Raw genomic sequence first — 11,041 nt, forward strand, 5'->3', positions numbered from 1 at the left:
GTTTTTTTTTTTTTTTACTGGTATCCTCTCATTACTTATATAGCCATTAAAGTGATACTAAACTCAGGAGTTAAATCTTAAAAATGCATTCACGTACTCTAACTATTAGCAGAAATATATCTTATTTGTGCAACACTCGGCTCTAGATCCTCAAGTCATCTCTGAGTATTTGCTGACACTGTTCTTCCTTCTGGAGGGTGGCTACTTTTGTTCCCCATGGTCCCTGTGTGTGTTATAAAGTAGTCACCGCTCCAAGCTCACTCCCATGATAGACTACAATATCATGGTTAGTTTACTAATTTGTATTGAGATTGTAGTCTATCACAGGAGCGAGCTTGGAGCGTTGGTTACTTTATAACACACACAGGGACCATGGGGAACAAAAGTAGCCACCATCCAGTAGGAAGTACAGTGTCAGTACCAATTCAGAGATGATTTGAGGATTTACAGCTGAGTGATACACAAATAAGATACATTTTTGTTATTAGTTAAAGGAGAACTATGAAAATCACTCTTCCTCATAGTTCGAGCCGACGTGTGGCATGAAACTATCATAAGTCGGCTCAATAGATTAGGAAGTGAGCGAACACATACCGTCGCTCACTTCCCGATTATCTCCCTGCAAAGCTCGCGATATACTGAGCTTTGGGTCACGGGAGGAGGTTAGTATATGTCCTCCCATGACCCTTAAGAGAACTATGGGGAGAAACACTTACCCCTTAGTTCTCTTTTAAGGTACTTGACATTTAACTCCTGAGTTTAGTGTCACTTTGATATTGTAACTATAGAAAATACTATTTTAGTCATACTATAATACACTTTTAAAATTGTAACCTAGCACTGTTTTTTGCATCATGATGTAACCTAATGGGGTATTTATAAATGTTTATACACACACCTTTCAGCCATTTTCACACATCTTTCGTACTGAAAACATCTTTCGTACATCTTTCGTACTGAAAACCCTTTGTTTGGTCTGCATATCAGTGGAACCCTTTTTCCTGCAATGGTAATTGATATTTTTTTTCTTACATTTAGCTGATTGGTCACATAGAAAAGTGTGGACTAGACACAGAAGGTATTCTGAGAATACCTGGAGCTTCTTCAAGGGTTAAGGTAATATAGGTTACTTTGCATTTTACTGATATTTTAGCAAATTATATATCAACCTAATTTATTCTTGTAGAGAAAGGAAAAATGGTTACCCAGCTACAATTATGTAATAATTATAATTCCTCCTAGACGTTTTGTGCTGCTTTTTCTTGTCTATGCTAGCTTACTGTGGTATGTTACACAGTGTTAATGACATCAAGTCTGGCCAAACGAGTCATCCCTACATTACTAGATTTGTTAAGTGTCACAACGCCAGCCAATTGGAATACCCTTTTTTTTATTAGGCCTCATTCACACGAGAAAAGGCCGGCATGTACAGCTCCGTGCTGTGTGCACAGCCTTATTGGGCAGCTCCCGGGAAGGACAGGTGCTGTGTGTGATTAGTACGCAGCCCCTGTCCTTCTCTGTGGGAGTACGCGGCCATCCGCCGCCCTACGCTCACACTCCATCTTCTCAGCGTACGAGTAAGGACACCCACAACCGCATGGACGTGTAGGGCGGCATATGGCCGCGTACTCCCATAGAGCACACGCAGCCCCTGTCTTTCCCGGGAGTTGCCCGATACGGCCGTGCATGCAGCATGGAGCTCAGAAAGCAAGGCGGGGATGCCCGACGAGAGGAGGGCACTCTTCACTGGCTCTTGTAAGTGATCTGGTGATAGCTCAGCCACCAGAATTGCTTGCAGTGTAAAGCTGGCCGTCGACTTTACACAGCTAAACAGAGTGCCGACGGAGTCTGTTTAGAGGGGCTCACTGCCAGCAGCATACGGCATATGTTGTTGTAACCGAAATGGTTAACGCTAAACCCCAGACAGATATTAAAGACACAAATGAATACAGTTCTATTATCGTCAATCATCATTATCACTAAACATAATTTGAATGTATTTTTAAATGCAAGCATTGTAAGTACCTGAATTTGACCAGGTGTCAGCCTCCTAGTAGGGATGTGAGAGGAAGAAGCAGCACATGGAGCCAATCCGTTCATGTGCTGACAAAGAGCATGCTGTTAGGAAGAGAAAGCAGAGAGATGAGCTCACCACTGTGCTGCTTCTTCTTTCTTTGCCCAGCCACAGGCTGGGAGCAAGTGCATGACAGCCAGGGCTCAGAGGAAGTGATTGATATAATATTATTCAACTTGGAAAAATGAGGACATCTTGTGGCAGAAGTATTACTGTGAAAATAGCTCTTGATAAATGTAAACATTGCAGCAAAAGCTGTTTTTTTTTTAAATTTTATATTTTGATGGACCATTTATTGTTGGCTGATGTTATGTTTATGCTAGCTAACGTAAGCTGATTACTAACCAAACTCCAATTCTGTACCATGTTTTCCAGTGAGGGGTTTTGTAAGTTTCTTTCCGCGGGAGAATGCTGCTGTGTGCCCTGGACGTCAGGTCCTGCAGCAATACTTTCAGGGCTTATTTACAATAGCATCATCTGTTATACTCTCTAACACATGGCTACTAGTGTGTGTTTTGTATTTGAATTCATTTTTATGTATCACTGTGCACTGCACTGCATTGCGATGGGGTGTAATGTGTGTTGTGTAAAAATGCACCATAATTCTTTTTCACCACTAGATTCTTCCAATCTTCTGGGTTTAAGGATAACTGAATGCTGAAGGATAAAACAAATATTTTGCCTTTTGACCTTAAAGTGATATTAAACCTTTATTTTTATCAATGGAAAATTGATACTTTTGGAACTTTTTTTTTTTTTAATATGTCAATTCCTAATTTGTAGTGGGTCTCCAGCCCCTGCACGGGTTCCTCCATTAGCTAAGCAGCTTCTGTGGAGGCACCCATGCGTGCGCGTTCCCGGCCGTGCCCACAGTAGCTGTGTGCGTCCATAGACACACACAGCCCTGTGGCAGGACACGCCCCTCCTCTTTGCCCAACAGTTTGACTGATGGCAGAAGGAGCCTATGGCTCCTTTGCCCTCAGTATCCTCCCCCGCAACCTGGAGGTTCGAGACAGAGGATCACTTCGGGGATCGGTGGCGGTGACAGGACGGGGGAGTCAAAAAAGTATTGGGCATTTTTTACCTTTAATGCAGAGAATGCATTAAAAAAAACACCCAGCCTTTAGTAATACTTTAAGCACCTTTTGTGGTCTTTCAGCCCTGGAATCCCATGAATGTTTCTTCAATAAACATGAGAGATTAGCACATTTTAGCTCTTCTGTTGTCAGCCCCCATACTTGATGTTGCTTTAAAGGGCATATTATGTCTGCACTGATGATTCCTGTGGAGATATTACGTGACCAGAATGTCCCGGGGACTCACGTATCTATATCACTGCATCAATCCCTCTTCAGACAGTTTAGCAGCAGAAGCAGCTTTGAAAAAGAATGTAGTTTTATGGAATTGGCTAAATAAAATGTTCTTAAATCAGTATTTTTGAAACCTCCAATTTCCAAAGAGAGATGGTGCCTTTTAGTTGCATACTTTGAGTGCAAGGGTGAAATGGGTGACTACAACTTTCCTAATTTACACCGTGCTCGTTTGTCCAGTATAATCATCATCAAGCTCTACTTTTAGTGCTCTACTGGCAGCATGCTAACGTACGTTAAACATCTCTGTAGTCCTGGATGCCATCTAGAAATATATTTATTAAAAGACTATATGTTCTTTCAGTAGAACTGCTTATCATTTGTTGGCAGCCATCTAATAAATGTCTGTGGTATACTGAGCAAAAGCTGCTTGTTTTGTATCTGGTTTTAGTACACATAATTAGTGCTTTGGCATTTGCACCATTTTTGATCAACCTTTGTATTGTTTTGCAGGCTGTGTGCCAGGAACTGGAAGCCAAGTTTTATGAAGGAACATTCAACTGGGATACAGTGAAGCATCACGATGCTGCCAGCCTTCTGAAGTTTTTAATTCGCGAGCTCCCTCTGCCATTACTCACTGTGGAATACATGAAAGCTTTTCATTCTGTGCAGTGTGAGATAATGTTTTAATTAAATCTTCCGTTTTAATATGTAGCATGATAGGCTTAGAGGAGAGCATTTTATTTTACCCTGATGATGCAGTTGTCGCTGTAGTATGAAATTGATTTTGTACAAAGCGCAAGAAAGCAACAAAGGGACATTTATGGTAAGAATAATGAAGCTATTGACAGCTGGGTCTTTGGACCTTCCATTATACCCTCTCTTTCTCAGTGTGACACTGTGTCACTTATTACATTATTAACAGATCACAGAGTATAGAGCAGTATGGCAGGTCACATAATTCATTTTGCAAAGCTAAGCATTTCCCTAGAAGCTAAATATATAACTGTATTATGCACAGTCAGCTTTTATTCTGTACTTTCTAATTTAGTGTAGCGGATAAGCGGATAATGCGCAGTTAGGTCTTTTAGTATAGATATACTGTACATTTCAAGGCTAGCCTCTATTCTTCTGCAAGCTCCCTTTTTTTTGCCATAGAGCATAATGGAGACGCTTTGTCTCCTCACAGGACAAGAGCATGAGTCAGCCTAGCACAAGTTGTGACATTTAGACACAGCCCTCCACTGATATGAGGTCTGTATTTGGGGTTATACATTGAATGGAAAGGTCAAGGGGGGGCAGTAGGGCTTAAAGGAGAACTATGAGTCGAGTGAAAATCACTCACCTCATAGTTCTAGCCAACCTGTGACAATGAAACTGTCACAGGTCGGCTCAATAGATCAGGAAGTGAGCGAACACATACTGTCGCTCGCTCACTTCTCGATCCTGTCCCTGCAGAGAGCCCTGACTGTTACTCACGGCCCCCTGCAGGGATTCCCCCCTCCCCTGTCCGATCCTCCAGTGCTGCCTGGCGGAACGGACAGGGGAGGGGGTGGGTACAGCTGGCTCTGCCTCTAGATAGGTAGAGCCAGCTATCACTCACGCAGCTGGGTGGATGCAGACAGTAATGTCAGGATCCGTCCCGGCTGTGGTGTCTCAGTATACCGCGAGCTGTAGCTCGCGGTATACTGAGCTTTGGGTGACAGGAGGATGCTAGTTTGTGTCCTCCCGTTACCCTTAGGAGAACTATGGGGAAAAGCCCTGGCCCCATAGTTCTCCTTTAAATCTTCTATAAGCATAGTCCTTTAGGCATACAGTTTATTATAACACATAAGTGGTTATATAAGCAGGTATGATTTGCTTACACAGATTTTTTATTAAGACATATGTCCTATTGTAGACCTGGCTTGTTCATCATAGTTCCATCATTCATAGTTCTCCTGAAAGCAAACCTTCCCCAGATCCCTTTTTTTAGCTTCTTGCAATCCCCCGCTGATGTTTCCCGTTTACTTTTGTATTATCCTTTGTCTGGACCCGCTCTTCTTCCCCAGCCACCATTCATACCTACGGAACAATGATATGTTTCTGCTCCCTCCCTATTCGTGTCGCATATCCCAGGTGGCTGCAGGAGCAGGGACTCACAGCGGCTGGGAGGTGGACCTGGCCGTGCGTCATCGGGGGCCAGCTGCATAACTCAGATGAGACAGCTGGCTCCCAATTATGTCAGAATTAAAATGGCGGTTTGGGACCCAAACTGTGGCAGTGTATTGGTGGATCACAATAAGACAAAGCTGGATTCGCTGGACATGTGAGTATGTTTATGACTAGCCATTATTGTTTTTTAGTTTTGAATAGAATGGGTAATATTTTAAATTCCTGACAGGTTTTTATTTCTGTCTGTCACCCCATTGGAGAGATTTTCCCTTGCTTCCTGACCCTAGTATGCCTGTGTAAGAAATGAGGGATGTGGTGATTTTAATACTTCTTCACTCTACTAAAAATTTGTTTTTGTCTGTCGTCATTGAAAAGATTTCCCATCACTTCCTGTCCTGACAGGGAGTCAAGAAAATGATTTCCAATAGGGACACATATAGCAAAACAAAAACCTGGGAGAGGCTCTAACCCTTACCTGCATGGTCCAAAACAGAAGACCATTTGTTGGCTGGAATTTGGCTTTAAACACAGTGATTTATGAGAGAGAAAAAAAATTAACTGAAATTACATTACTAAGTGAGCCACTGTTAAAGTGTATGTAAAGGCATTTTTTTTGGATAGATTATTTCCCTCTGTCAAGTTTTTATTGTTGTCTTTGTCTTTCCGAGGACGTGTCTTGTTCTGGTGACCACTGCTACTAAGAAAGAAAGTCATGGAAAATCCAAAATGTTAGAATTGTCACTAAAGCTGTTTTTAAAGCAGCAAATTTATCATTAAGTGTAAATGTCATTTCTGGGATGGCATTGACCGGTATTGTGTCTTCTCTGGATATATCATGCTTCTTAGCACTGGATGAAGTGTGGTGTTTTTTATTTTATTTATAGACCTCCCATCAAAAAAGCATAGGCTCCAAGCTCTGAATCTACTGGTCATTTTGCTGCCTGAAATACACCGCAACACCCTAAAGGTCTGTCTTTCATTTACATTTTATTTCATGTAAATTCCTTTTGTGTTTTGTAAATGTGAAATATTTCATTTATTAGTGAATGCATTTTAAAGCAAACAATGGGTTGGATTGTTAACAATGGATCTATTCTCTATAACTGTGTAACTGAAAGCACATGGATAAACTTGATCCTGTTGTGCCGGACGTAAAGTGTCTTTTGTGTCCTGTTTTAGGCTTTGCTTGAATTCCTTCAGAGGGTCGTTGATCACAGAGAGCAGAACAAAATGACTCTGAAGAATGTTGCCATGATCATGGCTCCCAATCTCTTCTCTGACCATACCTCCTTATTAAAAGGTATAGATCAAGGCGTTGTGACCAGTGCAGCCAAAACAGCTTCCATCATGCTTTTCATGATCAAATACCAGAAACTCCTGTGGACGGTAAGTGTATAATTGGAGAGATTGCACCTTCATAATCTTTCTCCATACAAATACCAATATTACAAAATATTAAAGGGACAGTAAATGTAAACTTTTAGTTAGGGAGCCATATTTATAATTAATGAATGGAAAATATGTAGCACAGTTTTGTTTTTCTTTACACTCGACACTGGTTCTCTTATGTCTAATCACATATGACATATAAGTGAACATATATGGCTGACATAGAAAACAGATTACTTCACCTTAGTTGTGACTGAAGTTTCCATCAGAAGCGAGAACTGTACCATTCCTAATTATGCAGGTACTGTTGATTTACATCTTTCTTGTTGGAGATTGTATGTATTCTAGTAATGATGGTCATAGGTACAACACTGACCGCTACTGGGGTGTGAAGAGTAAAATATTACTTTGCCCAGAATGCTTAGGGTGAGATTTCATTACATTATTCAGTGTTTACCTGTATGACCTTGTATATAACTTTTTATTACAAGCAGGTGATGGGTGGATGTGTGGTACTTCTGCTTTTAGTTTTAATAATGATTATTCTTAACATCTTTGATATTCAGATGGCTCACTATTACAAAATATTTCACCTAACTTTCCATAAAAATGCGATTTACTGTAAGACTTTCTTTCACTGTGGGCCACTGCACTCCTCTATGTTTAAGCATTCCACATTCAAACAACTTCAGTAAGCCTTTACTTGAAAAGAGAAGTAAAGCCAAACCTTTTTTTTTGGCTTTACTTTTCTTTTGGGTCACAGGAGTAGATTTACTAATGTCCTCCTGTGACCCACAGTTGGCATGCCCGCTGTATTCTGACAGTGCAGAGCAACATTGTGGCAAGGAAGGATCCTAACAATATTGTCGCGATCCACCCCGCTGATGCCTCTCTAGAGCCAGAGCCAGTTGTACCTGCCCCCCCTTCCCTGTCTCTCCTTCCAGTCAGTGCTGAAAGAACAGAGTGGGAAGGAAGGAATCCCTATAGGGCAGTGACGTAATTAACAGGCAGCGCTTCATCCATGACAGGTTACACAGCGGGGAGGATTTCCCTGCTGTGTAACCTGTTAGATGCCGATCTAAATAGAGAAAAAGCTGTCAGCTTCAGACTTGAAGCTGACAGCTTTTTCCTCCATAATTCTAGGTCAGGCTCTGCCTCACTTGCCTCCCCTGACCACACGTCCCTGCTATAAGGAGTATATCCCTACAGCCTGACGGTCACTGCTCTTTGCAGGAAGGAGACCATGAGCTGAGTGATCAGTGGTTACTTCATTGTTCAGCTCTCAGTAAAAAGAGCCAGTGTGTTGCAGCTGCAGTGTCCCACGCAGGCTCTAAGTATTGGGAGCAGTATATTTCACTCTCCAGCATATAAAAAATTAGATGTGTTAGCTGGTCCTTCTCTTCAGCATGCGTAACTAGTAAAGTATATGTAAACCCAAACACAAATATCTCTTACAATAGTTAACATGTTAATGTAGTTTCACAAGTCATTTTCAATCTTTCTAATCTTCAGCTTTTACTACCATAATAATGGATAATCTTGCCACGAATTCTTGTTCAGACATTTCCTGTTTTGTGGTGACAATGTTCTGTCCTTGTCTACTAATTGTGATCCTGGGTTGTCACCCTGTCACATACACACCTGATGGGAGACTACAGGTGGCCATGCCACCTTTCACTGTTAGAAGTCCAGGACAAGGATGTGCAGCTAGCACTGGAGTGTTTGCATGTAAACAGGGAGCAGTTGAAAGAGGCAGCAGATGATCAGCAGCACTGAGACAGAAAAGAGGATGAAAAAAGTTTAAAAAACTACTTTCTCAAAAATTGAACAATGCCGGTTGTTTATGATACACAGTATGTTAGCAAACTAAGGGCTCCTTCATATGGCTAATTTGGGCCGTAAGCTGCCAAGGTTCAGTGATTCTCTTTGGTGGGTATGCACAGTTGTAAGCAATTGGCCACAGTGAGCAAACTATGCATATCAATGATAGGCTGACAGGCGCCCCAACTGTTTGCAGGTAATGGCACACCTTAGTGGTTGAAAAAAAATACTCACATTTAAGAATTGATCTGAAACTTCAAGTGGTTGCTAGGTATATGCCTGACAACTGTCACTCCGTGTCACCGTTCTCTCTGAGTTCAAACGGGTCAGACCGGAGCTGTACTGCCGACCATGTGATCTCCAATCAGCGTCTGCGAGACTTCGCAGCAGCCCACTGAGAGGAGTGCGCACCTGGGTGAGCAGTATGTGGGTATATGCCAGGCTCGGGTAAACCTGCGTTTCTATGAGCACGAATTTACGTTGTATGGTTGTGCACCTGTACACATGTGCATGTTTATGCAAGTCCAGCGTATGGCCACATATGGCCATTTATTTCAAGTGTTGGATATAATATATATTTGTGGACTGTTTAGTTGTTTGATGTGACTGCCAGGTATCTGCTTACCAAGAGACTGAGCTATACCATTTTGGAACTTAATACAAAATGATAGATCATTTTTCATACACAGATTCCAAAGTTCCTTGTTGCGCAAGTAAGGCAACAAAACATTGTCAGCCAAAAGAAAAACCTCAAGGAAAAAGCTATGAAGAAGCTCTTAAAAAGGATAGCATATGATCGAGAAAAGGCAGAAAAAAGCCATGGTGATGTGAGTATTGTGTATATATAAAATAGAGATCATTTTGTGCCCTATGCACTGCACGTTTTACATCACTACAATGGGAGCTAAATATGTTTTTATTGTTCTATTGTGTTGACGTGTTCTGCTACATTTTCTGAGAACATTGGATTTCTTATCTCTGTCCTTTTTTCCTAAAGGAGCTTTATAAACTAATACTTCTATCACAGCTGTACAGTCACAGGCTCTGTGGCCTGATTTGACAAATTACCCTAGAGTGTTTTTGGATTATGAAAAGAAATGTGAACACACAGAGGCAACCCATACAAACACTAGGAGCACATACAAGTTCCATAAGGACAGTGTTTGTAGGAATTATCCCAGGATCCATGCACCATCATGCTATAGTCGTTTTGTAATGATGCCCACAGAAATACTGTGGAAAGGCTGGGTTTAATTACAGCCTTTTATAAATAAGAATAATTAAAGATGATAAAATAAGTAATTGGTCTTACTCTTGTCCTTTCTCTCCCGTTCATTGAAGGACACAGGGAACAGATCGGAGATCATGTACTGTAGGGTAATATTGCCACCTGCAGGAGAAGGACGCTAGGCACAAAACTAAAAACCAATTACAGCCTAGGGGCGGCCCCTGCCGGTGGCCAAAACCCCCTACCTGCTGACAAGTCTCCAGTTTTTTGCTTAGCGTCAGGAGTAAGGAGCTAAGAATTTTTTCTCGGGTATTCTTACCTGCTTCTTCCTGATTTTTTTCAGATCTTCTAGCAAGTGTTATCCGGGCAACAGGCTGGATGTCTTGGATCCTTGGAGTCTCCCCTGGATGACCAGCGTACGCATGCAGACCCGCTGCGGTGGGTCGGCTGCGGCGGCCCCGCTCCGGCGGGGTGACCTGTGGGTTCGTCCCAGGGGGGTGCCTGGGGGTCTCGGCTACCCAGTCACAGCAGCATTTCCTTCAGGTTCCTGGCGCCGCGGCTGCGGTCGGTGGCACCAGTTTTTCTACCCTGGTGCCTGCGGGGTCTTTGGGGGGGTCCGCTGGCGCTATGTTGTCCTTGGAGGCTTTTTCCTCCACCATGGACAGTTTTGTGTCCCGTATGGAGCCTGCGCTGACGCAGCGCCCTCCACGGAAGCACACTTTGCCGGGCCCCCCCCCGGTCCTTTCTGGGGGTTTCTGAGGAAGAGGGGGAAATTTCTGCTGCGGCCGTGCAGCCCGACCTGGAGGACTCCCCCCAGGCGGAGTCTGGTAGTGACGACGAGTCAGGAACCGCCCTTATGGTCCAGGAGCGCGAATTGGTCGCTGCCTTGGTTTGCGCTGTGCGGGAAATGCTTAAAATTGAGGAGACTCCAAGCTCTTCGGCGCTCCCGCCGGTTCCTTTGTGGACGCACAGGAGTAGGCGTTCCACTAAGGTTTTCCCTTACGTTCCTTTTTTTGATGACTTTGTCTACAAGGAGTGGAAGCGCCCGAGCAAGTCGTTTTCCGT

At 42.8% G+C, this 11,041-nt stretch overlaps 1 protein-coding gene across 1 annotated transcript in view; it reads left to right on the forward strand.

Moving 5' to 3' along the window:
- ARHGAP18 (Rho GTPase activating protein 18) overlaps positions 1 to 11,041 on the forward strand; it is a gene marked incomplete at its 3' end in the record, with an annotated part of 102,813 nt that overhangs the window by 88,892 nt on the left and 2,880 nt on the right. The window contains exons 8-12 of the mRNA XM_018568945.1: positions 1,039 to 1,116; positions 3,898 to 4,057; positions 6,423 to 6,505; positions 6,718 to 6,924; positions 9,438 to 9,575. Coding sequence (XP_018424447.1) covers positions 1,039 to 1,116; positions 3,898 to 4,057; positions 6,423 to 6,505; positions 6,718 to 6,924; positions 9,438 to 9,575 — 666 coding nt within the window. The remainder of the gene's footprint in view (positions 1 to 1,038; positions 1,117 to 3,897; positions 4,058 to 6,422; positions 6,506 to 6,717; positions 6,925 to 9,437; positions 9,576 to 11,041) is intronic.

The sequence above is a fragment of the Nanorana parkeri genome, unplaced genomic scaffold (genome assembly GCF_000935625.1).
Source record: "Nanorana parkeri isolate BGI_ZX_2015 unplaced genomic scaffold, ASM93562v1 scaffold1264, whole genome shotgun sequence".
NCBI lineage: Eukaryota > Metazoa > Chordata > Amphibia > Anura > Dicroglossidae > Nanorana > Nanorana parkeri.